Source organism: Microcaecilia unicolor, chromosome 1 (assembly GCF_901765095.1).
Source record: "Microcaecilia unicolor chromosome 1, aMicUni1.1, whole genome shotgun sequence".
In the NCBI taxonomy this organism is placed as follows: Eukaryota; Metazoa; Chordata; class Amphibia; order Gymnophiona; family Siphonopidae; genus Microcaecilia; species Microcaecilia unicolor.
The window spans coordinates 605,158,476-605,181,421 of NC_044031.1; the positions used below are offsets into that span (position 1 = coordinate 605,158,476).

Genomic DNA, 22,946 nt, shown 5'->3' on the forward strand with positions numbered 1-22,946 from the left:
GTAGGAGTCTACCCAGCACTAGCCCCGCCTCCCAACCACTAGCCCCACCTCCCACCCCACTGGCTCTGCCACCCAATCTCCACTAAGTTTCTGAGGATCCATTCCTTTTGAACAGGATTCCTTTATGTTTATCCCACACATTTTTTAATTTCGTTACCGTTTTCACCTCCACCACCTCCCACGGGGGGACATTCCAAGTATCCATCACTCTCTCCGTGAAAAAATACTTCCTGACACTTTTCTTGAGTCTGCCCCCCCTTCAATCTCATTTCATGCCCTCTAGTTCTACCGCCTTTCCATCTCCCTAAAAGGTTTGTTTGTGGATTAATACCTTTCAAATATTTGACCATCTGTATGGTATCACCCCTGTTTCTCCTTTCCTCCAGGGTATTCATGTTCAGGTCAGCAAGTCTCTCCTCATATGTCTTGTAACGCAAATCCCATACCATTTGTTTTTCTCTGATCCCTCTAAAAGGGAAGACCTTGCTGAAACTTAGGCAGAATCAGGGAACCATTCTCATCGCTCTGTAGTGGCCAAGGCAGATCTGGTTCCTTCTACTTCTGGAGTTTTCCAGTTGGGAAAAGTCCATGGGCGTAGTTTGGGGGGGGGGGGGGGCGAGGGAGGCCAGAGAGCCGGCACAACGCTGCTCCCTCCCTCCAGAGTCCTCATGTGCCCGTCTTTCCTGTCCACGTGGGCACTCACTGACCTGAAACCTGCCTTCTCTGTCTCCCTCCTGCAGCACCGGCGATTCAGCCTTCTGGCAGCGTCGGGCCTCTCTCTCCTCAGGCGCATCCCGCCTACTGTATTGCAACTTCCTATTTTCGCTCTGGAGGCTGGGAGGGGGCGGAGCTTGGACCAGTGGGCGGCGCAATGGATAACTTAATGGCAGGACTGGAGGAGTTAGAGGGGTGATTTGGCGGGGGGGGGGGGGGTGTTGATGGGGTAGGTTCGTAGAAGAGTTCAGAATCAAGGCTGAAGAAGGTACTCTGAGGTAGGGGAACTGTTATAGGAAGTGGGTTTCTGGAGCCCGGAGGTAATTTTAAATAAGGACCAGCACTTTTTAGTTTGATTTAGGAGTTACCAAGTTGGGGAAATGGTGGAAGACAGCCAAGGGGAGGACTGGGAGATCCCATGTCTCACTCATTAGGAATGTGTCCAGGGCTCAATTTATAGACCAGGGGAATTGTAGAAGTGGAGGAGGGGCAGGTGGACGGGCCAGGAGTAGGAGCAACAGGAAAAGAGGGTTGAATTAGGAATCAGGGTGTCTGTTCTGTGCCCTAGGATAATCCTTTCTTCCCTACAAGCTGGTTGGAAGGGGGTAGTTCTTTCTATGTACCCTAAATTCTTTTGTAGGGTGGTATTGTCTTCCATCTTAGGGGTATGTTTACTAAGGTGCGTTAGCATTTTTAACGCGCCTGTAAATTTAAGGCGCGTTAAACGCTAACGCACCTAAACATTTCAATGGGCGTGTTAGCATTTAACTCGCGTAAACCATTTACACATGTTAAAAACGCTAACACGCCCATACTGCCACTTAGCAAACATAGGCGTCAATTAGTTAGTCATCCTCCCAACATTCTGGCCCAATCCTCATGCCCATCCCGGTGAGAGTGCACGCCTATTGGCAGTCCATCCAGCTTTTTGTCTCTGTTGATCCAAATAGATCGGGGGCATCCATTGATACACCTATGCTGTCCAATTGGCTTGCAAACTGCATTTCTTTTGCTTCTGCCCAGGCTGGGCTGACTCTGCAGGATCATGTCACTGCTAACAACGTCAGAGCCATGGCTGCGTTGGTACTCCTCTTGAGGTCAGATCAGATTTACAGATCTGTGATGTGGGCTTCTTTTCAGCACAGTCACATCTCACTTCTGCCTCGAGCAGAATTTCCAGTGTGGCAGCTGGTTCGGACAGACTGTTCTGAACTCATCGTTGTGAGTTTCTCTTGGCCTAATCTTTTTGGTGAGCCTGGTAGCTAGGGATTCCCATATGTGAGAAACAATGTCCTGCTTGTACTCAGAGAAAGCCAAGTTACTTTGTAGTAGGTGTTCTTCGAGGACAGCAGGGCATGCGTTCTCACATCCCCTCCTATCTCCCCTTGGAGTTGTAGTCCTTCGACTGTAGTATTTTACTGCTGGTCCCACATTCACGCGTCAGGCAGGAAGCCACCTGCGCAGGTGCGTTGGGACGCTGCCAAAGCTTCTTAAAGAGATATGCTAGGCATTGTGTACACCGGGGTCCGTCGGATGACATCACCCTTATGTGAGAATATATGTCTTGCTGTCCTCGGAGAACACCTGCTACAGGTAAGTAACTTCACTGTATCCACATGTATTGTTTGAATATTGGATTATCATGAAGCTAAAAAGTACATGCATGTTCTTCTAAATTAAAAATCCATAGCATAAAGCATTTCAGCAGCATGCTTACAATATACATGCTTTTCAGGAAATTAAGCATATTGTATAGTTTCCAAACATGTTTCTCAAGGGTTTCATCTACCTGCTTCCCTCAGAACACCACCTCCTTTTGTGACCAGAGGTATATTTGGTATGAAAATATGCTTGTACTTTCAAGGAGCTAAAAATATCCGTTAATATAGATATGACTGTCTTTCATAAGTTAACTTGTTTTTGCTTGTGTAAAAGGCACGTAAGTCTTTGAAAATTTACCTCCTAAAGTTCAAAAGATTATATTCTAATTTTGAATGTACATTCTCCTTGGGTATTACTCTCACATTTATTTGTTTTGCTTCCAAAGTATAGCATATTCATGCAGTGTTGATGGAACAGTTATTTCCTGGGATGTCAGTACTCTGAAAATAAACAGAAGATTTCAGCTACAATGTCAATATCTAACATCGATCAAATGCCATGATGGCCTGCTTTGGTGTTGTAAGTGATGCAAATTTAAGATGTAAATTTTGCCAACAGTTTTGTATATGTTATAATAGTATTATAGAAATAAGTTATGTAATTATTTTTTTCATTTTTTTAAATAAAATTAATAATGGAGAAAAGGTGTGAAACTAAAGGCTGGTAAGCCTTACCTCAGTAATAGAAAAAGTCATAGAGACAGGAAAAGTTGCTGAACTTCCTAGAATCAAATGGGCTGCAACATCTGAAGCAATATGATTTTACCAAGGGAAGATCATGCCATCAAATTCCGATTTATTTTTTGGCTGGGTGCCAGAGAACTAGATCAAGGGCATCCATTGGATGTGGTCTACTTACATTACATGAAAGCCTTTGATATTGTTCCTTATAGGATTCTTATAAGTAAACTGAGTTCCCTGAGGATGGGATCCCAAGGTGGTGAAGTGAATCAAAATTTATTGACTGACAAGACAACAAAGGGTGATGGTAAATGGATTTCACTCGAAAGAAAAAAACATGAGTAGTGGTATGCCTCGGGGATCACTCTTAGTACCAATTCTGTTCAGTGTCTATGATCGATATTGCTGAAAGGTTAGGAGGAAAAGTTTGCCTTTATGTGAATGACACACAAATTTACAACAGAGTAGATGCCCTACAGGGAGTAGACTACATGAGAATTGATCTACAAAATTTAGGAATGTGGGCTATACAGTTAAGCTTTAATGCAAAGAAATGCAGAGTGTTGCATTTTGGGTGCAGAAATCCAAAGTTGCCTTATACAGTATGAGGAGAGAGGCTGATATGCAAGTCCAGGAGAGGGTCCTCAGGGTGATGGTGTCTGAAGACCTCTAGGTGGGAGAACAACGAGTGAAGGTGGCGGCCAAAGCTAGAAGGATGGGTAGCCTGCATAGTGAAAGGCATAACCAGCAGACGGGAGGAGGTGATAATGCCTCTCTACAAACCATTGGTGAGACCCCAGTTGGAGTTCTTCTTTCAGTTTGGAGGTGGTATTTTGCTGTGGATTTAAAGACTTGAAGTAAGTTAGAGGAGAACAACCAAAATAGTATGGGCTCTGCACCAGAAGATGTTTGAGAAGGGACTTATAGCCTAGACAGGAGTGATATATTTAAATACTTGAAAGATATTAATAAGCAAACTAATCTTTTTTAAAGATAGGAAAGCTATAGAAGTAAAGCTAAAGAATATGACATGAAGCTGCATGGAGGTAAGCTTAAAAGTAACATCAGGATATGTTTTTTCACAGAAAGGGTGATGGGTGCCTGGAACTTCCTCCCAGTGAAGGTAGTGAAGGCAAAAACTGTAGCAGAACTTAAAAAGAGGAACATGGGAGGTCCTATATTGCAAGATGATGGGATCAAAGCAAAACAAATAATATAGAAGGGTGTGACCAAACAGAGAGAAGGTAACTTGCATATATTGCACAGAGCAGCGGTTTGACTCCAGTTGCCTTGCTGGCCAGACTAGGTAGTCCCTGCTGGTCTTGCCGTCTGTCTGTTACTATGGATACCTAGTAACTTGTACTCAAATGCAGTTTGAGGTTAATAGCTAACTCTTCACAAAAGTGGTGATAGGGAAGTAGGTGGAAACTACAGGCCGGTAAGCCTCACATCGGTTATTGGAAAAGTAATGGAAGCGATGCTGAAGGAAAGGATAGTGAATTTCCTGGAATCCAATAAGTTGCAAGATCCGAGACAACATGGTTTTACCAAAGGGAAATCGTGCCAAACGAATCTCATTGAGTTTTTTGATTGGGTGACAGGAGAATTGAATCAGGGACGAGCTATGGACATAATCTACTTAGATTTCAGCAAAGCTTTTGACACGGTTCCCCACAGGAGGCTTTTAAATAAACTGGATGGGCTGAAGATAGGACCTCAAGTGGTGAACTGGATTAGGAACTGGTTGACGGACAGACGCCAGAGGGTGGTGGTGAATGGAGTTAGCTCGGAGGAGGGAAAGGTGAGTATTGGAGTGCCTCAAGGATCGGTGTATGGCCGATTCTGTTCAATATATTTGTGAGTGACCTTGCCGAAGGGTTAGAAGGTAAAGTTTGCCTATTTACGGATGGTACTAAGATCTGTAACAGAGTGGACACCCCGGAGGGAGTGGAAAACATGAAAAAGGATTTGAAGAAGCTAGAACAATGGTCTAAGGTCTGGCAATTAAAATTCAATGCGAAGAAATGCAAAGTGATGCACTTAGGGAATAGAAATCCACGGGAGACGTATGTGTTAGGTGGCGAGAGTCTGATAGGTTCAGACGGGGAGAGGGACCTTGGAGTGATAGTATCTGAGGATTTGAAGGTGACGAAACAGTGTGACAAGGTGGTGGCTGTATCTAGAAGGTTGTTAGGCTGTATAGAGAGAGGTGTGACCAGCAGAAGAAAGGGGGTGTTGATGCCTCTGTATAAGTCGTTGGTGAGGCCCCATCTAGAGTATTGTGTTCAGTTTTGGAGGCCATATCTTGCTAAGGATGTAAAAAGAATCGAAGCGGTGCAAAGAAAAGCTACGAGAATAGTATGGGATTTGCGTAACAAGACGTATGAGGAGAGACTTGCTGACCTGAACATGTATACCCTGGAGGAAAGGAGAAACAGGGGTGATATGATACAGACGTTCAAATATTTGAAAGGTATTAATCCGCAAACGAACCTTTTCCGGAGATACGAAGGCGGTAGAACGAGAGGACATGAAATGAAATTGAAGGGGGGCAGACTCAAGAAAAATGTCAGGAAGTATTTCTTCACGGAGAGAGTGGTGGATGCTTGGAATGCCCTCCCGCGGGAGGTGGTGGAGAGGAAAACGGTAACGGAATTCAAACATGCGTGGGATAAACATAAAGGAATCCTGTTCAGAAGGAAAGGATCCTCAGGAGCTTAACCGAGATTGGATAGCAGAGCCAGTAGTGGGAGGCGAGGTTGGGAGGCGGGGATAGTGCGGGGCAGACTTATACGGTCTGTGCCAGAGCCAGTGGTGGGAGGCGGGACTGGAGGTTGGGAGGCAGGGATAGCGCTGGGCAGACTTATACGGTCTGTGCCAGAGCCGGTGGTGGGAGGCGGGGATAGTGCTGGGCAGACTTATACGGTCTATGCCAGAGCCGGTGGTTGGGAGGCGGGGCTAGTGCTGGGCAGACTTATATACACAAAAGTAGCACACATGAGTTGTCTTGTTGGGCAGACTGGATGGACCGTGCAGGTCTTTTTCTGCCGTCATCTACTATGTTACTATGTAATAACCCTGCTGCAATAAAAAAAAGCTAGAAGTATACTCACATATAAATTATAGTAAAGTTAAAACAGAATGGAAAAATAAATACATTTTTAAAAATTTATTTTATTGGTTTTCAATACAAACATAAGAGCTCACAGCATAACAACAAGCAATATTTTACAAAGTATGGCAACACTGGAGCTCACATTTAAGAAGTAGCAATCTATATCTAGAATCAAATTAAGTGAAAACAAGAGAGAGGGAGGAAAGAGGGAAAGGGGAGGGGGCTGTAGGATACAAATCAAAGTATAAAGCATGCATATGCCATAAAATACATCAAATTTAGTACTAATATCTGTACCGTATCAAAATAAGAGACAAGTGGTAGCTATTTTTCCCTATATGAAGCAAAACGAGAAGATTTCTTTGCAAGGCGTGATTCAAATTTGTAAATTTGGAGCACTAAGTTCCACGATTCCTGGTAGGTAGCCTGATGTAAAGACTTCCAATGGGACAAGATTACCTTCAATGCCAAAGAAACCATGGTGCTAACAAGAGCCCCTTCACTATGAGTCAGCAGACTCTTATAATACTGATCCCTTAGAATCACAAATTGATAAGTGAGTGAGCCAGGAAGGTGAAAAATATCTACCAGTTGTGACCAGATTTCTAGCCAGTACTTACGAAGGCACACACAATCAAAGGTAAGATGCTTTACAATACCCACTTGAGACTGGCAAGACCAGCATAAACTAGAGTTAGAGGAATTAATAACATGCAACTTATATGGCATCCAAAGAGATCTATGCATAAAGAAATACATAGACTTTGTAGTATTAGAAGAGTTATAGCACCGGAAGAGGGACTTCCAAAGCTGTGCCCACTGCTTATCAGATATAGGTTGTTGTATGTCTTCCTCACAGCATCTACGTAAACCAGTACATTTAGTGCAGGAGTTGCTAAGAAGATACTTGTAAATGTGGGAAGCAGCGTGACCAATGTGCTGAAGCTTCAGAGTAAAATCAATAAGCTCTGGAGTTTGGGTCAGTTTGAGCTAGATAAGGGAATAAAGGATCTGAGTGGAGAGGCTGACCTGTTGCGAAGGGAATTCAAGCTTAGATTTCCTTTCTGCTCTTTGAGTTGGAAGGGTTCCCCAGGCTGTCTGAGTGAAGAATATGGAGAGTAAAAATCATGCATGCACAAAAAGTTTCTGGGTGACATCTTAAGTACAGAAATAAGATATGCACCGTGCTACATAGATCAGCATTAAAATGGTGGAAAATCCATTCTTGATATATTAATATATCCATACGCATGTTCTTGTTGCAATGAAAGGACAAGGACAAAGGAATAAAAGAACAATATTAAATTATACCTTAGGAGAGGGGAAACTTAAGTGAGATGGTGAAATAGTGCATTTGGAAGGTTTTTATAATTATCCTAATATTTTAGTTGGGAAGAGCTGTAAGGTTGTCATGTACTTTGATGAATATTTTATATTCTCCTAGGACAAGCAGGCTGCTTGTTCTCACATGTGGGTTGATTTTCGCGTTGGCACAGGAATCGGACGGCATTTTGCAAGTAAAATCTAAAAAAAGTTTTGCAAGAGTCTTCCGTCATGCGTGCAGCACGCACCGCATATGCGCAGACTAATTTCCCACCCATCGCATGAGCGCGTTCCCTCAGTTTTCTTTTTTCCGCGTGAGGTGTGGTAGGTTTTTATCTCCGTTCCTCTCAGGCCCAGGAAAAGAGTCTTCGTGAATTTTTCACTATTTGTTCTTTATTTTATTCTTTATTTTACTTTTTGTACAGTTTTCAAAAAAAAAAAATCTGTAGTGTCTTTTAGATTTTTTTTGACTTTTTAAAGTTTCCTTTGTTTTTCAACACGGCCGGAAACCCAGCAAAAGCAAAGGACGGGCTTGTGACTGGCTCCAGTTCAGCATAGCCTCAGTAAACGTGTCCCTACCTGACGACTTGCCGGTTGGGAGAAGGTTAATATTTTTTCACCAAAGGTGGCCTCGTATAACGTCCGACCAGTGGGTTCTTCAAATTGTCCGGTTAGGATACACCCTCAGTCTGGAATCCAAGCCTCCAAATTGCCCACCGGGAGCTCAGTCCTACAGCTCCCAGCACAAGCAGGTACTTGCAGAGGAACTCTCTGCCCTTCTACAGGCCCAAGCGATCGAACCCGTTCCACCAAGGGAAGAAGGGCTGGGATTCTATTCCAGGTACTTCCTTGAGCAAAAGAAAACAGGGGGGATGCGTCCCATCCTAGACCTAAGGGCCCTGAACAAATTTCTTATTCGAGAAAAGTTCAGGATGGTTTCCTTAGGCACCCTTCTTCCCATGATTCAGGAAAACGATTGGCTATGCTCTCTGGACTTAAAGGATGCTTACACACACATCTCGATACTTCCAGCTCCCAGGAAGGGTCTTCGATTTCGGCTGAGAATGCAGCACTTTCAGTACCATGTACAGCCTTTTGACCTGGCGTCTGTGCCCAGAGTGCTTACAAAATGCCTAGCTGTAGTCACAGCGTCGCTATGCGGACTGAGAATATCTTCTACACTTATCAGAGTCTGGCCTCAAAACCAACTCAGTAAGGGTTCATCTTAGTGCGATTAGTGCCTCTCATCACCGTGTAGAGGGTAAGCCTATCTCTGGACAGCCTTTAGTTGTTCGCTTCATGAGAGGTTTGCTTTTGTCAAAGCCCCCTATCAAACCTCCACCAGTGTCATGGGATCTCAACGTCATTCTTACCCAGCTGATGAAAGCTTCTTTTGAGCCACTGAATTCCTGCCATTTGAAGTATTTGACCTGGAAGGTCACTTTCTTGGTGGCTGTTACTTCAGCTCATAGGGGTCAGTGAGCTTCAGGCCCTGGTAGTGCATGCATCTTATATCAAGTTTCATCACAACAGAGTAGTCCACCGCAGGCACCCTAAGTTCCTGCTAAAGGTGGTGTCGGAGTTCCATCTGAACCAGTTAATTGTCTTGCCAACATTCTTTCCCCATCCTCATACCCGCCCTGGCGAAAGCAGTTTGCATACCTTGGACTGCAAGAGAGCATTGGCCTTTTACGTGGAGCAGACAAAGCCCTTCAGACAGTCCGCCCAGTTGTTTGTTTCTTTCGATCCCAACAGGAGGGGAGTCGCCATCAGAAAACGCACAATCTCCAATTGGCTATCAGATTGCATTTCCTCCACTTATGCCCAAGCTGGGCTGACTCTAGAGGGCCATGTCGCAGCTCATAATGTTAGGGTCACTTAAAGTCAGCCTCCATTGAAGAGATTTGCAAGGCTGCAACGTGGTCATCAGTCCACACATACACATCTCACTACTGCCTTCAGCAGGATACCCAACATGACAGTCGGTTTGGGCAGTCAGTGCTGCAGAATCTGTTCGGGGTTTAGAATCCAACTCCACCCCCCTAGACCCATTTTTGTTCTGTTCCAGGGTGCACTCTCAGTTGTTTATGGTTTAATGTCAATCTAAGTTGTGTCCTCGCCGTTGCGAGGCCCAATTGACCAATGTTCATTTTTTTGAGTGAGCTAGGGATACCCCACATGTGAGAACAAGCAGCCTGCTTGTCCTCGGAGAAAGCGAAGATACTTACCTGTAGCAGGTATTCTCCGAGGGCAGCAGGCTGAATGTTCTCACAAACCCGCCCACCTCCTCTTTGGAGTTATTTTCTTCTTTTTATGCTTTTCGATTTAACTGAGGGAACGCGCTCACACGACGGGCGGGAAATCAGTCCGTGCATGCGCAGTGCGTGCTGCACACGCACCAGAAGACTGTGGCAAAACTTTTTTTATATTTTGCTTGCAAAATGCCGTCCGATTCCTGGGCTGACGCAGATGTCGACCCACATATGAGAAAAATCAGCCTGCTGTCCTCGGAGAATACCTGCTACAGGTAAGTATCTTCGCTTTATGTATATACTAGTAAAAAAGGCCCGTTTCTGACACAAATGAAACGGGCGCTAGCAAGGTTTTCCTCGGAGTGTGTATGTTTGGGAGAGTGTATGTGAGAGTGACTGTGTGAGAGTCAGAGTGAAAGTGTGAGTGTGTGTGTGTGAGAGAGAGAGAGTGAGTCTGGGTGTGTGTGTGAGAATGAGAGTGTGTGCAAGTGTGTATGTGAGACACAGTGTGAGAGAGAGTGTGTGTGTGTGTGTGTGTGTGTGTGTGTGTGCGAGAGAGAGAGTGTGTGTGAGTCACAGATTCTCTGTGAGAGTGAGTGTATGAGACCAAGCGAGTGTGTGAGTGACTGTGTGGCACATAGAGAGTGAATGTGATACATTGTGAGACAGAGTGTGTGAGAGTGAGAGTCAGAAAGACATTGTATATGAGAAGACAGAGTGTGAGCCTTGCCCTCCCAATCCATGCCCATCCATGCTCCTCTGTCACCTGCCCCCTCCATTCATCCCTATACAGCAATTCCCCTCTCTCTCTGAGCCCTGCCCTGCAATCCATATCCATCCATGCCCATCTGTCCCCTCCATTCATCCCTATCCAGCAATTCCCCTCTCTCCCTGAGCCCTGCCCTCCCAATCCATGCCCATCCATGCTCCTTTTTTCCCTTGCCCCTCCATTCATCCCTTTCCAGCAATTCCCCTCTCTCCCTGAGCCCTGCCCTCCCAATCCATGCCCATCCATGCTCCTCTGTCCCCTGCCCCCTCCATTCATCCCTTTCCAGCAATTCCCCTCTCTCCCTGAGCCCTGCCCTCCCAATCCATGCTCCTCTGTCCCCTGCCCCCTCCATTAATCCCTATCCAGCAATTCCCCTCTCTCCCTGAGCCCTGCCCTCCCAATCCATGCTCCTCTGTCCCCTGCCCCCTCCATTAATCCCTATCCAGCAATTCCCCTCTCTCCCTGAGCCCTGCCCTCCCAATCCATGCCCATCCATGCTCCTGTCCCCTGCCCCCTCCATTCATCCTTATCCAGCAATTCCCCTCTCTCCGAGCCCTGCCCTGCAATCCATATCCATCCATGCCCATCTGTCCCCTCCATTCATCCCTATCCAGCAATTCCCCTCTCTCCCTGAGCCCTGCCCTCCCAATCCATGCCCATCCATGCTCCTCTGTCCCCTGCCCCCTCCATTCATCCCTTTCCAGCAATTCCCCTCTCTCCCTGAGCCCTGCCATCCCAATCCATGCCCATCTATGCTCCTCTGTCCCCTGCCCCCTCCATTCATCCTTTTCCAGCAATTCCCCTCTCTCCCTTCCATGACCCCCCCTCGCATCCATGCTCTTCTGTCTCCCATGTCCCAGCCTGTCCCGCCCTCTTCTCCCCCCCTTCGCATCCTTGCTGTCGTTTCTCCTCTGCCCTCCCGCTCCCATTGTTCAACTGCCCACCCTCTTCTCTCCCCCCAACATCCCTTTTTTTTTTTTCCTTTTTAAATTTACCTCCGTGACAGCGGTTCCGGCAGCGTCAGGGAAGGAGGCGGCGCTCCCGACGTCTAGCCTTCCTTTCGCTGTGTTCCGCCTTCTTCTGACGTCATCCTTGACGTCAGAAGAAGGTGGAACACAGCGAAGGGAAGGCTAGAGACGTCGGGAGCGCCGCCTCCTTCCCTGACACTGCGCTTTGTTTGTTTTTTTTTTCCGCCCTCGACGTCATGACGTTTGACGCGAGGGTGGGGCAGAGACGGCTGGCAGCCTGGCTGGCTTCACACCACGAATCCACGAACCCTTCAGGGAGTGTTTGAGTGACTTCAGAACGTTGTCTTCAGAACGTTCACGGTGCGTTTTATTATATTAGATTCTACGTATGCCTAGCAACATTATTGTAATTTGCCTAGAATTTTTAAGGCACTGGTGGAATATAAGTACTTGATTTTGTATTTGTAAAAATTTTAAAGATAATATTGAATAGTTCTGTTTTTGTTGGAAACCTCAAATATTGGATATCAAATAGTTACTTATAGAAATGTAGCCATATATTTTTCATTGTTATGGCTAGTTCAGATGCTTGTCATATGAGAAATTGTTTCCTATGTGTGCCTATTTTTATTATATTACAGTCTGAATTGGATACTTTATTGTAATCATTACTTCAATATTTTAAAATATTGCAGGTATAGGTGACAGAATACTTGTAGTAAAAAAGAATGGATCAACTGTGCAAGAAGTGACGATTCGAAAACACTTGAATGATGTTGGCTCCTCTTTTAACTGCTTTCAGCTACTTCTTGAGGTACTTAGTAAAGTCAACTATTACCGCTACTAGTTATCATTTTTCTATAGTGCTACTAGATAGGCGTAGCCGGCTCTGGAAACCTGGAAATTCAATGCCAGAGCCAGCATTGAATTTCTGGGCATAACACTGGCTGCAATCAGCAAAACATTGAGCGCTGCCAGCTGAATATCAACTACAAGTTAGTTAGGGTTATATGTAATTTAGAGCAGGTGGAAATGCTGATGCAGAAATGTTCTTAAGTACAAGTATGTTGCCATTCTGAACTATAGAAAACATCTATATTTTAAAGCATCACTGAAACCGTGCCCTTTCTGTTGATTTTGAAACTTGTGTGCTACCACCTATACATAGAAATAGCTCCTTTTCTGACATTGCTAATTATACGTATATTCCGTTTTGCAAATGTGAGTCCTTAGTCTGTCAACTTAATCTCCCCAGTTTTCATCATACTGTGACTGATACAATTTTAAGACTTAACCTCTAATGGCTGTTGTTTTGTGCATATATTTCAGATGGATCAGCTGTGGGCAACGTGTGCAGGGACCAGTGTTGTGTATGTTTGGGATTCAAAGAATCTCTCCAAATGTCCACAACAGATTCAACTTCAGGACTGTACTGAGATCAGCTGTATGATGAAAGTAAAAAATGAGGTAAACAAATACAGAAATGTGTATTTATTGTAACATACTGCTTAGAATGTTTTACAGGGCAGCCTTCTTATCACTTGTTTAAAATTGCTTTCCCCTGCTTCCACTATCGGCTCTGCCTCCATTATCTCTATGGTGTGCAAATTTCACATTGCTTATCCTTCCCAAAGAAGAGCCCATTCAAATGGCAGATGAGATTTAATGTGCACAAGCGCACAGTGATACACAATGGGAAGAATAATCCAAATCATAATTGTTTGATGCTAGGTTCCACCCTAGGAGTTAGCATCCAAAGAAAAAATCTAGGTGTTATCATAAACAGTATGCTGAAATCTTCTACCCATTGTGCAGTGATGGCAGCCAAAAAAAGCAAACAGAATGTTAGGAATTATTAGGAAAGGGATAGAAAATAAAACAAGGAATATCTTCCTTGTCTCTATCGCTCAATGGTGTGACCACACCTTGAATACTGTGTTCAATTCTGGTCGCCCTATCTTAAAAAAGAACCAGGCTGCTGGCACTAACTTTTAAACTTTAGAAAAGGAATTAAAGCAGCTTTTAAACTAAAATGTGGAGGGGGGGGGGGGGGGGGGGGAAGCTGACTGTCGCCCAGGAGCACATGGTTCGGAGTGGACTATCCTTGAAGGATACTTTTGAAACAGAACATGTGGATAAAGGGGAGCCGGTTGATATTGTGAATCTGGATTTTCAGAAGGCGTTTGACAAAGTACCTCATGAAAGACTCCAGAGGAAATTGGAGAGTCATGGGATAGGAGATAGTGTTCTATTGTGGATTAAAAACTGGTTAAAAGATAGAAAACAGAGAGTAGGGTTAAATGGTCAGTATTCTCAATGGAGAAGGGTAGTTAGTGGGGTTCCCCAGGGCTCTGTGCTGGGACCGCTGCTTTTTAACATATTTAGAAATGACTTAGAGATGGGAGTAACTAGTGAGGTAATTAAATTTGCTGATGACACAAAGTTATTCAAAGTCATTAAATCGCAGGAGGATTGTGAAAAATTACAAGAGGACCTTACGAGGCTGGGAGACTGTGCATCTAAATGGCAGATGACGTTTAATTTGAGCAAGTACAAAGTGATGCATGTGGGAAAGAGGAACCTGAATTATAGCTACGTCATGCAAGGTTCCATGTTAGGAGTCATGGACCAAGAAAGGGATCTAGGTGTCGTCGTTGATGATACGTTGAAACCTTCTGCTCAGTGTGCTGCTGCAGCTAAGAAAGCAAATAGAATGCTAGGTATTATTAGGAAAGGAATGGAAAACAAAAATGAGGATGTTATAATGCCTTGTATCGCTCCATGGTGCGACCGCACCTCGAATATTGTGTTTAATTCTGGTCGCCGCATCTGAAAAAAGATATAATGGAATTAGAAAAGGTGCAGAGAAGGGTGATGAAAATGATAAAGGGGATGAGATGACTTCACTAAGAGGAAAGGCTAAAGCGGCTAGGGCTCTTCAGCTTGGAGAAAAGGCGGCTGAGGGGAGATGTGATAGAGGTCTATAAAATAATGTGTGGAGTTGAACGGGTAGATGTGAAGCATCTGTTCACGCTTTCCAAAATACTAGGACTAGGGGGCATGCGATGAAGCTACAATGTAGTAAATTTAAAACGAATCAGAGAAAATGTTTCTTCACTCAACATGTAATAAAACTCTGGAATTCGTTGCCAGAGAATGTGGTAAAGGCGGTTTGCTTAGCGGAGTTTTAAAAAAGTTTGGACGGCTTCCTAAAGGAAAAGTCCATAGACTGTTATTAAATGGACTTGGGGAAAATCCACTATTTCTGGGATAAGCAGTATAAAATGTTTCCGGGTATTTGTGACCTGGATTGGCCACTGTTGGAAACAGGATGCTGGGCTCGATGGACCTTTGGTCTTTCCCAGTATGGCAATACTTATGTACTTATGGAATCCCAATAGCAAGGTTTCAACAATGGTGAAAGCCAGTAGTGTTTGAGGAGAAAGCATGGTAAAGGATGCACATTATCCCTGTCAACTTCTAAGCAGCTTGTAGATCAAAGGAAAAACACAATTTGAAGTGCCTGTATAGAAATGTTAGAAGCCTAAAAAGTAAGAAGGGTGACTTAGTGCATATAGCACTAAATGATGAGGTAAATATAATAGGCATCTCAGAGACTTGGTGGAAAGAGGACAATCAATGGAGCACTGTGTTAACAGGGTACAAATTATATCACAATGATAGAGGTGATCAAACTGGAGAGAAAGTTGCACTATATGTTAGAGAGGGAACCGAGTCAAACAAAATAAACATTCCATATGAAACATAGCAGCGTGGAATCATCATGAATAGAAATTCTTGTAGGGATGTACTATTGTCCGCCTGGTTCCATCCCAGTTAAGGTGGAGTCCATCCTTTTGGAATAGGCTACCGCTTCCCCAGAATGTTGCCCAGCTCCTAACAAATTTAAATCCTTCCTCCTTGTGCCATTATCTCATTCTCGCTTTGAGACTTCAGAGCTCTGCCTGCCTCTTGGGTCTTGCATGTGGAACGTGGAGCACTTCTGAAAATGCTACCCTGGAGGTCCTGGATTTTAGCTTTCTACCCTAGAGCCTAAATTTGGCTTCCAGAACATCCCTCCCACATTTTTCTATGTCGTTTGTACCCACATGTACCAAGACAGCTATTTCCTGCCCAGCACTGTCTAAAATCTTATCTAGGTGACCCATGAGGTCCGCCACCTTCGCACCAGGCAGGCAGATGATCAAGCAATCCTCTCGTCCAACAGCCACCCAGCTATCTACATGCCTAATGATTGAATCTCCAACTAATACAGCTGTCCTAACCCTTCCCTGCTAGGCCCAAGCCCCTGAAGGGACATCCTCCATGTAAAAGGATAGTGTATCCTCTGGGGGGGCAGGTCCTGGCTACAGGATCACTTCCTGGCTCTCCAAGGTGATGTTCTTCCTTCTGCTCCATGACAGCGCAGAGTTTGCCAGACTGGAGGTGAGATTTCTCTACTGTCCCCCTGTAGGCCTTCTCTATATATCTCTTTGTCTGCCTCATCTCCTCCAAGTCTGCTACTCTAGCATCCAGGGATCAGATCCATTCTCCGAGGACAAGCAGGCTGCTTGTTCTCACTGATGGGTGATGTCCACGGCAGCCCCCTCCAATCGGAAACTTCACTAGCAAAGGCCTTTGCTAGCCCTCGCGCGCCCATGCGCACCGCGCATGCGCGACCGTCTTCCCGCCCGAACCGGCTCGTGTTCGTCAGTCTTCTTTTGTCCGCGCTCGGGACGGTCGTGTTTTGCCGCCGTTTCGTGCCCCTCTAGTTGACCTCGCACGTCTTCCGCGATTTTCGTTTAAATAAAAAGAGACCGATCCGGTCTTTACCCCTTTCCCGTGTTTCCAGCTTTTTCCCCGCGTAAGTTTCCTTTCGCTTTCGGGACTGGCCTATTTGGCCTCGGTACGGGTTTTTTCTCCCTTCTTTTGGTGCCTTTCGTCATCGCGAATTTTGATTTCACCGGCGTGATTTTTCCGCCAATGTCATCAAAGTCTTCCAGCGGCTTCAAGAAGTGCACCCAGTGCGCCCGGGTAATCTCGCTCACTGATAGGCACGCTTCGTGTCTTCAGTGTCTGGGGGCTGGGCACCGCCCGCAGGCCTGCAGTCTTTGTGCTCTTTTCAAAAAGAGTACTCAGGTAGCGAGATTGGCCCAGTGGAACGCGTTGTTCTCGGGCTCTTCGACGACAACAGCACGGGACTCGTCGAGTGCATCGACGTCGACAGCATCGAAGTCTTCGACCTCTGCATCGGCATCGACTGCATCGAGGCTTCTACCTCCTGCATCGTCGGTACCAAGACATCGAAAGGCTGCGTCGACGTCGGTGGTACCGGGACCTCCGCTATTGCTGATGTCGTCGGACGGTGGTGTTTCGTCTGGAGTGCAGGTGAGGGCTGTCCATTCCCCTGCTGGTGGAGGTGAGCCTTCAGGTGGGTCTCCTCCTGCCCTGAGGGCTCCTGCGGTACAGCCCCCCCGAGATCGTCCTTCAATTGTCTTGCCAACATTCTTTCCCCGTCCGCATTCCTGCCCTGCTGAACGTCAGCTGCACACATTGGACTGCAAAAGAGCATTGGCCTTCTATCTGGAGCGGACACAGCCCAACAGACAGTCCGCCCAATTGTTTGTTTCTTTTGATCCCAACAGGAGGGGAGTGGCTGTGGGGAAATGCACCATTTCAAATTGGCTAGCAGATTGCATTTCCTTCACTTACGCCCAGGCTGGGCTGGCTCTTGAGGGTCATGTCACGGCTCATAGTGTTAGAGCCATGGCAGCGTCAGTGGCCCACTTGAAGTCAGCCACTATTGAAGAGATTTGCAAGGCTGCGACGTGTTCATCTGTCCACACATTCACATCTCATTACTGCCTGCAGCAGGATACCCGACGCGACAGTCGGTTCGGGCAGTCAGTGCTTCAGAATCTGTTCGGGGTTTAGAATCCAACTCCACCCCCCTAGGCCCATGTTTATTCTGTTCCAGGCTACACTCTCAGTTAGTTGGATAAGTTGTTAGGTCAATCTCAGTTATGTCCTCGCCATTGCGAGGCCCAATTGACCATGTTTGTTGTTTTGAGTGAGCCTGGGGGCTAGGGATACCCCATCAGTGAGAACAAGCAGCCTGCTTGTCCTCGGAGAAAGCGAATGCTACATACCTGTAGAAGGTATTCTCCGAGGACAGCAGGCTGATTGTTCTCACATACCCGCACGCTTCCCCTTTGGAGTTGTGTCTTCCCTTGTCTTTGTCTTGCTACATACGGGACTGACGAACACGAGCCGGTTCGGGCGGGAAGACGGTCGCGCATGCGCGGTGCGCATGGGCGCGCGAGGGCTAGCAAAGGCCTTTGCTAGTGAAGTTTCCAATTGGAGGGGGCTGCCATGGACGTCACCCATCAGTGAGAACAATCAGCCTGCTGTCCTCGGAGAATACCTTCTACAGGTATGTAGCATTCGCTTTCTGTGAGTGCTGGGAGCTCTTTGCACTGTGTACACACATATGACCGCTCACCAACTGGGTGATAATCAAACATGTGACACTCAGTGGAAAAGATTGGATAGCCCCCATCTTGCTGCTGGACTGCTGGCAGCATAGTAGCATAGTAAGTGATAGCAGATAAAGACCTGAATGGCCCATCCAGTCCTCCTAGCTGTCACATTCATTATCATTTCAAGATTTAAATCAACAATGAATGTGATATTATTTACTTGATCATGTTTTGTTTCTTTGGTGTTTTTGGGACATAGACCATAGAAGTCCACCTGGCTCTGTCCTTTTGTTCCAACTACTGGAGCTGCCGTCAAAGCCCACTCCAGCCTATCCAAGTCCGTATTGTCATTTGCAGGACAAAGATCGTAAAAGTCTGCCCAGTACTGTCCTCATGTTCCAAACCACTGGAATTTCCATCGAATCTCTCTCCAGTGGAGGAGTGGCCTAGTGGTTAGGGTGGTGGACTTTGGTCCTGGGGAACTGAGGAACTGAGTTCGATTCCCACTTCAGGCACAGGCAGCTCCTTGTGACTCTGGGCAAGTCACTTAACCCTCCATTGCCCCATGTAAGCCGCATTGAGCCTGCCATGAGTGAGAAAGCGCGGGGTACAAATGTAGCAAAAATAAATAACAATAAACTGGATCGCCATATGTGGGTCTCAGACCGTACAAGCCAGCCCAGCACCAGCCTTAGTTGATGCAGCCAGAGTTTATTTATTTATGCATGACATTTATACCCCTTAATAGACTCAAGTTCAATGTGGCTTACAAACAATAAAGTGAATAAAACATAATAATATACAAAATATAACACAAATTATTTATTTATTAGGATTTATTTCCAGCCTTTTTTTAAGGAATTCACTCAAGGCGGTGTACAGTAAGAATAGATCAAACATGAGCAATAGGCAATTTCAGCAGTAAAAATATTCAAGTAATAATACAAATATGGCATGGTATACTACTTGCAATGACAACACAATACGTAATAGAACATTGGTAGTGAAGGGTAAGGCAAAGTTGTAACATATAGATGAGTAAGAAAGTATGAAGAATTTGAAAGTAAGGTGACTGATTTGAAGAAAGTTGCACATGAGGTCAGAGAGATGGTTAAATATTATGTCAGGCTAGGAGTGGATAAACATGTCCCGCTGCACTATGTGCAGCCCGAGTCAATCCTTGTGTGTGTGTGTGTGAGTGAGACTAGCAAGTTAGTTGCTACTTCCATTAAAGGCTTGGTTGAAGAGCCAAGCTTTCACCTGCTTCCTGAAGTAGAGATAGTCTTGTGTTAAGCGGAGCCTTTCAGGCTCACTTGCGGGTATCACATCTTGTAATGTCTTTTGGAGAGGGTGTAGTTAGTGAAAGTCCTTGGGACCACTTGACATGCAAACACATATATGCAACCCTTTAAGTTTTGTTTTTTATATAATTTATTTTCTAATTAGAGATCCTCTGTGTTCATCCTGCGCCTTTTTTAATTCCACTATTTTTTTAACACCCCCTCGGGAGATCATTCCAGGCATTCACCACCCTCTCCGTGAAAAATAATTTTCTGACATTACTCCTAAGTCTACCACCCTGCAACCTCAATTCGTGTCCTCTAGTTTTACCATGTTCCCTTCTCTGGAAAATATTTGTTTCTATATTAATACCTTTCAAGTATTTAAACATCTGTATCATATTTCCCCTGTTCCTCCTGTCCTGTAGGGTATACATATTCAGGTCTTCCAGTCTCTTCTCATATGTCTTTTGGTGAAAGCCACATATCATTCTTGTCGCCTTCCTCTGGACCGCTTCAAGTCTTCTTACATCTTCAGGAAGATACAACCTCCAAAACTGGACACAATACTCCAGGTGGGGGCTCACCAAGAGTATGTACAGGGACATCAACACCTCCTTTCTTCTGCTAGTTACACCTCTCTTTATACAGCCTAGCATCCTTCTGGCTATGGCCACTGCCTTGTCATACTGTTTCGTCACCTTCAGATCCTTAGATACTATCACCCCAAGATCCCTCTCCTTGTCTGTGCATATCAGCCTCTCACCACCTAGGATTTCTAGTCCCTAAGTGCATCACTTTGCACTGAATTTTAATTGCCAAACATTAGACCATTCTTCTAACTTCTGCAGATCCTTTTTCATGTTTTCCACTCCTTCCGTAATGTCCACTCTGTTGCAAATCTTATCGTCTGCAAAAAAGGAAGACCTTACCTTCTCCTTCAGCAATGTCGCTCACAAATACATTGACCAGAATTGGCCCCTGCACCGATCCTTGAGGCACTCCACTATTCACATTTCCTATTCCAGTTCACCACTTTTCCTAACATCGTCCTGTCAAGTTTATTCAAGAGCCTCCTTATCCTACCAAAAGACTTCACTGAAATCTAAGTAGATTACATCTAGCACACATCCTCAATCCAGTTCTCTGGTCACCCAGTCAAAGAATTCAGTCAGATTCATTTGGCACAATTTACCTTTAGTAAAACTATGTTGTCTCGGATCTTGTAACCTATTTGCTTCCAGGAAATTCACTATCCTTTCAGCATCTCCTCCATTACTTTTACAATAACTAAAGTGAGGCTTACCGGCCTGTAGTTTCCAGCATCTTCTCTGTCATCACTTGTGTGAAGAGGGACCACATCAGCTCTTCTCCAATCCCAAAGAACCTCCAAGGATTTATTAATCAAATCTTTAACAGGACCCAGCAGAACCTATAAAAATGCTAAATAGTAGTAGTAGTAGTAGTAACCTCTCTAAGGTCCCTTAATATCCTGGGATGGATCCCTTCCGGTCCCGTGGCTTTGTCCACCCTCCATTTTTCAAGTTGTTCATAAACACTTTCTTCCTTGATCAGTGCTATATCCACTCCATTCTCATATGTACCTTTGCCAGTCAATCGTGGTCCTTCTCCAGGATTTTCTTTTGTGAGCACAGAACAGAAGTATTTGTTTAGCACATTTGCTTTTTCCTCATTGTTCTCCACATAGCGGTTCATGGTATCTTTCAGTGTCACAATTCTATTTTTCCACCACCTTTCTCTAATATACCTGAAAAACTTCTTGTCGCTCCTCCTTACTTTTCTAGCCATTTGTTCTTCCATTTACGCTTTTGCCAGACGTATCTCTTGTCTTCTTTCAGTTTTGTCCGGCTACATCTTATTGATAATTTCTTAAGTTGCTAATGGAGTAGGAATTTGTAGACTGAAGTCCCCTACAATTGTTAGTAATATTCCAAGCCAGCGCTTGCCATGTTTCTTAGGATCTAGGTACCAGATTTGTAATGACTGAAATTTTTATTCATTTATCCGCATCCTATATAATAATTCTCACCTCCAACGTTCTGTGCTTGGGACCGTGGCTCCCTGGAGGTGGTGGTCTGCTAGGCAGACACGCACTGACGTCACTGACGTCAGAACGGCTGATTCGAAGGCAAGGGGAGAAGTAGGGAAACACGCGCAGCGTGTTTTCCTACGCCTCCCCCTGCCTCGGAATCATCTGCCGCCCCCCGCCGCCGTTGTGGACTACCTGTGCTGACGGGGGACCCAAACCCCTGACAGCCGAAGTGCTGTTGTGCCTTTCGCGTTGTTCATCTTCTCTGCATGCGTCTGACGTCAGACGCACGCAGAGGAACTTCCAGAGAAGATGAACAACGTGAAGGGCACAACAGCACTTCGGCTGTCGGGGGTTTGGGTCCCCCGTCAGCACAGGTAGGCCAGAACGGCGGCAGGGGGCGGTTTTCGCCGGCACGGGGGGGAGTCGAGGGGGCTGTAGCGTGGGGGGGGGGGGGGGGGGAGAAATTGCCTGCCTAGGGCCCGTTTCCTTGCCTTCAGAAACGGGCCTTTTTTACTAGTTTATAAATTGTACCTTCATAATCTGTTCAAGATGATGCACAGCAAGTTATTTAACACAGTAGCAGGGAAGGAGCAGATAGAAGGCAACTGCTCTGCCCTTCACCCCCCCCCCCCCCCCCCCCCCCACCTACATCCTACCATCTGGCAATGGAGAGAGGCTTTAGGTTGTTAGGGCAGAGAGAGAGAAACCAACGTTACAGCTACTAAGGGTGTGTGGGATGGTCACATGCACCCATCCACCTACTCCCAAGAGCTGCATCATTAGCCTCTCTCCATTGCCCACTTGCCCCCAGCAGCTGTATTTTTAACCCTTCCTCACTGTTCATCCACTCCCAACAAACACAGCCACTGTTTGTCACCTACCCAGCCACCCCAGCAGCAGCATAGCCTTGGCTCACATCCCCATCCACAGCAGTAACCTCTGAATCTATCCTCTACCCCCCCCCCCCCCCCCCAAATAAAAAAAACAGTGGCTTCTCTGAATCCCTACTTCCTCCCCCCATACATACAAACACACACAAAAAAAATACCCAGATTCTTATAAAATTTTAGCTTATCCTACCAAAAGGGCAGCTGGAGAATTGCCTCCAGAACAGTGCTCCTTAAGGGCTGCTTCTACAGTTGCTATTGCTCCAGGTATCCTCCTGATCAACATAGCTCTAATTTAGGCTGTCTTTCCAGTGTGGATACCCCCCAATTTTTTTCTCTCTGCCTCCCCCCAGCACCCCCCCATAGTGCTCTCTCTACCTCCCCCCAGCATATACATGTGCACACACACATCTTTCTCTCTCTGCCTCCCCCAGCACACACACACACATCTGTCAGTCACCATCCTTCCCTTCCCCAGGGTCCAGCACATCTCCCTCCTGCCCCCTTTCCCCTCCCCAGGGTCCAGCACATCTCCCTCCTGCCCCCTTTCCCCTCCCCAGGGTCCAGCACATCTCCCTCCAGCCTCCCCTTTCCCAGGGTCCAGCACATTTCCCTCCATCCCCCCCTTTCCCTTTCCCCAGGGTCCAGCACATTTCCCTCCAGACCCCCCTTCCCTTGGAACCAGCACAACTCCCTCAAGCCCCCCTTCTCCTCCCAAGGGTCCAGCACATCTTCCTAATTCCCCCCCTTTCCCCTCCCCAGGG

At 45.9% G+C, this 22,946-nt stretch overlaps 1 protein-coding gene across 1 annotated transcript in view; it reads left to right on the forward strand.

Moving 5' to 3' along the window:
- Positions 1 to 22,946, forward strand: part of DENND3 (DENN domain containing 3) — a 390,432-nt gene that overhangs the window by 363,581 nt on the left and 3,905 nt on the right. Inside the window, exons 20-22 of the mRNA XM_030219612.1 lie at positions 2,762 to 2,895; positions 12,179 to 12,297; positions 12,813 to 12,950. Of these exons, the coding sequence (XP_030075472.1) occupies positions 2,762 to 2,895; positions 12,179 to 12,297; positions 12,813 to 12,950 (391 nt within the window). The remainder of the gene's footprint in view (positions 1 to 2,761; positions 2,896 to 12,178; positions 12,298 to 12,812; positions 12,951 to 22,946) is intronic.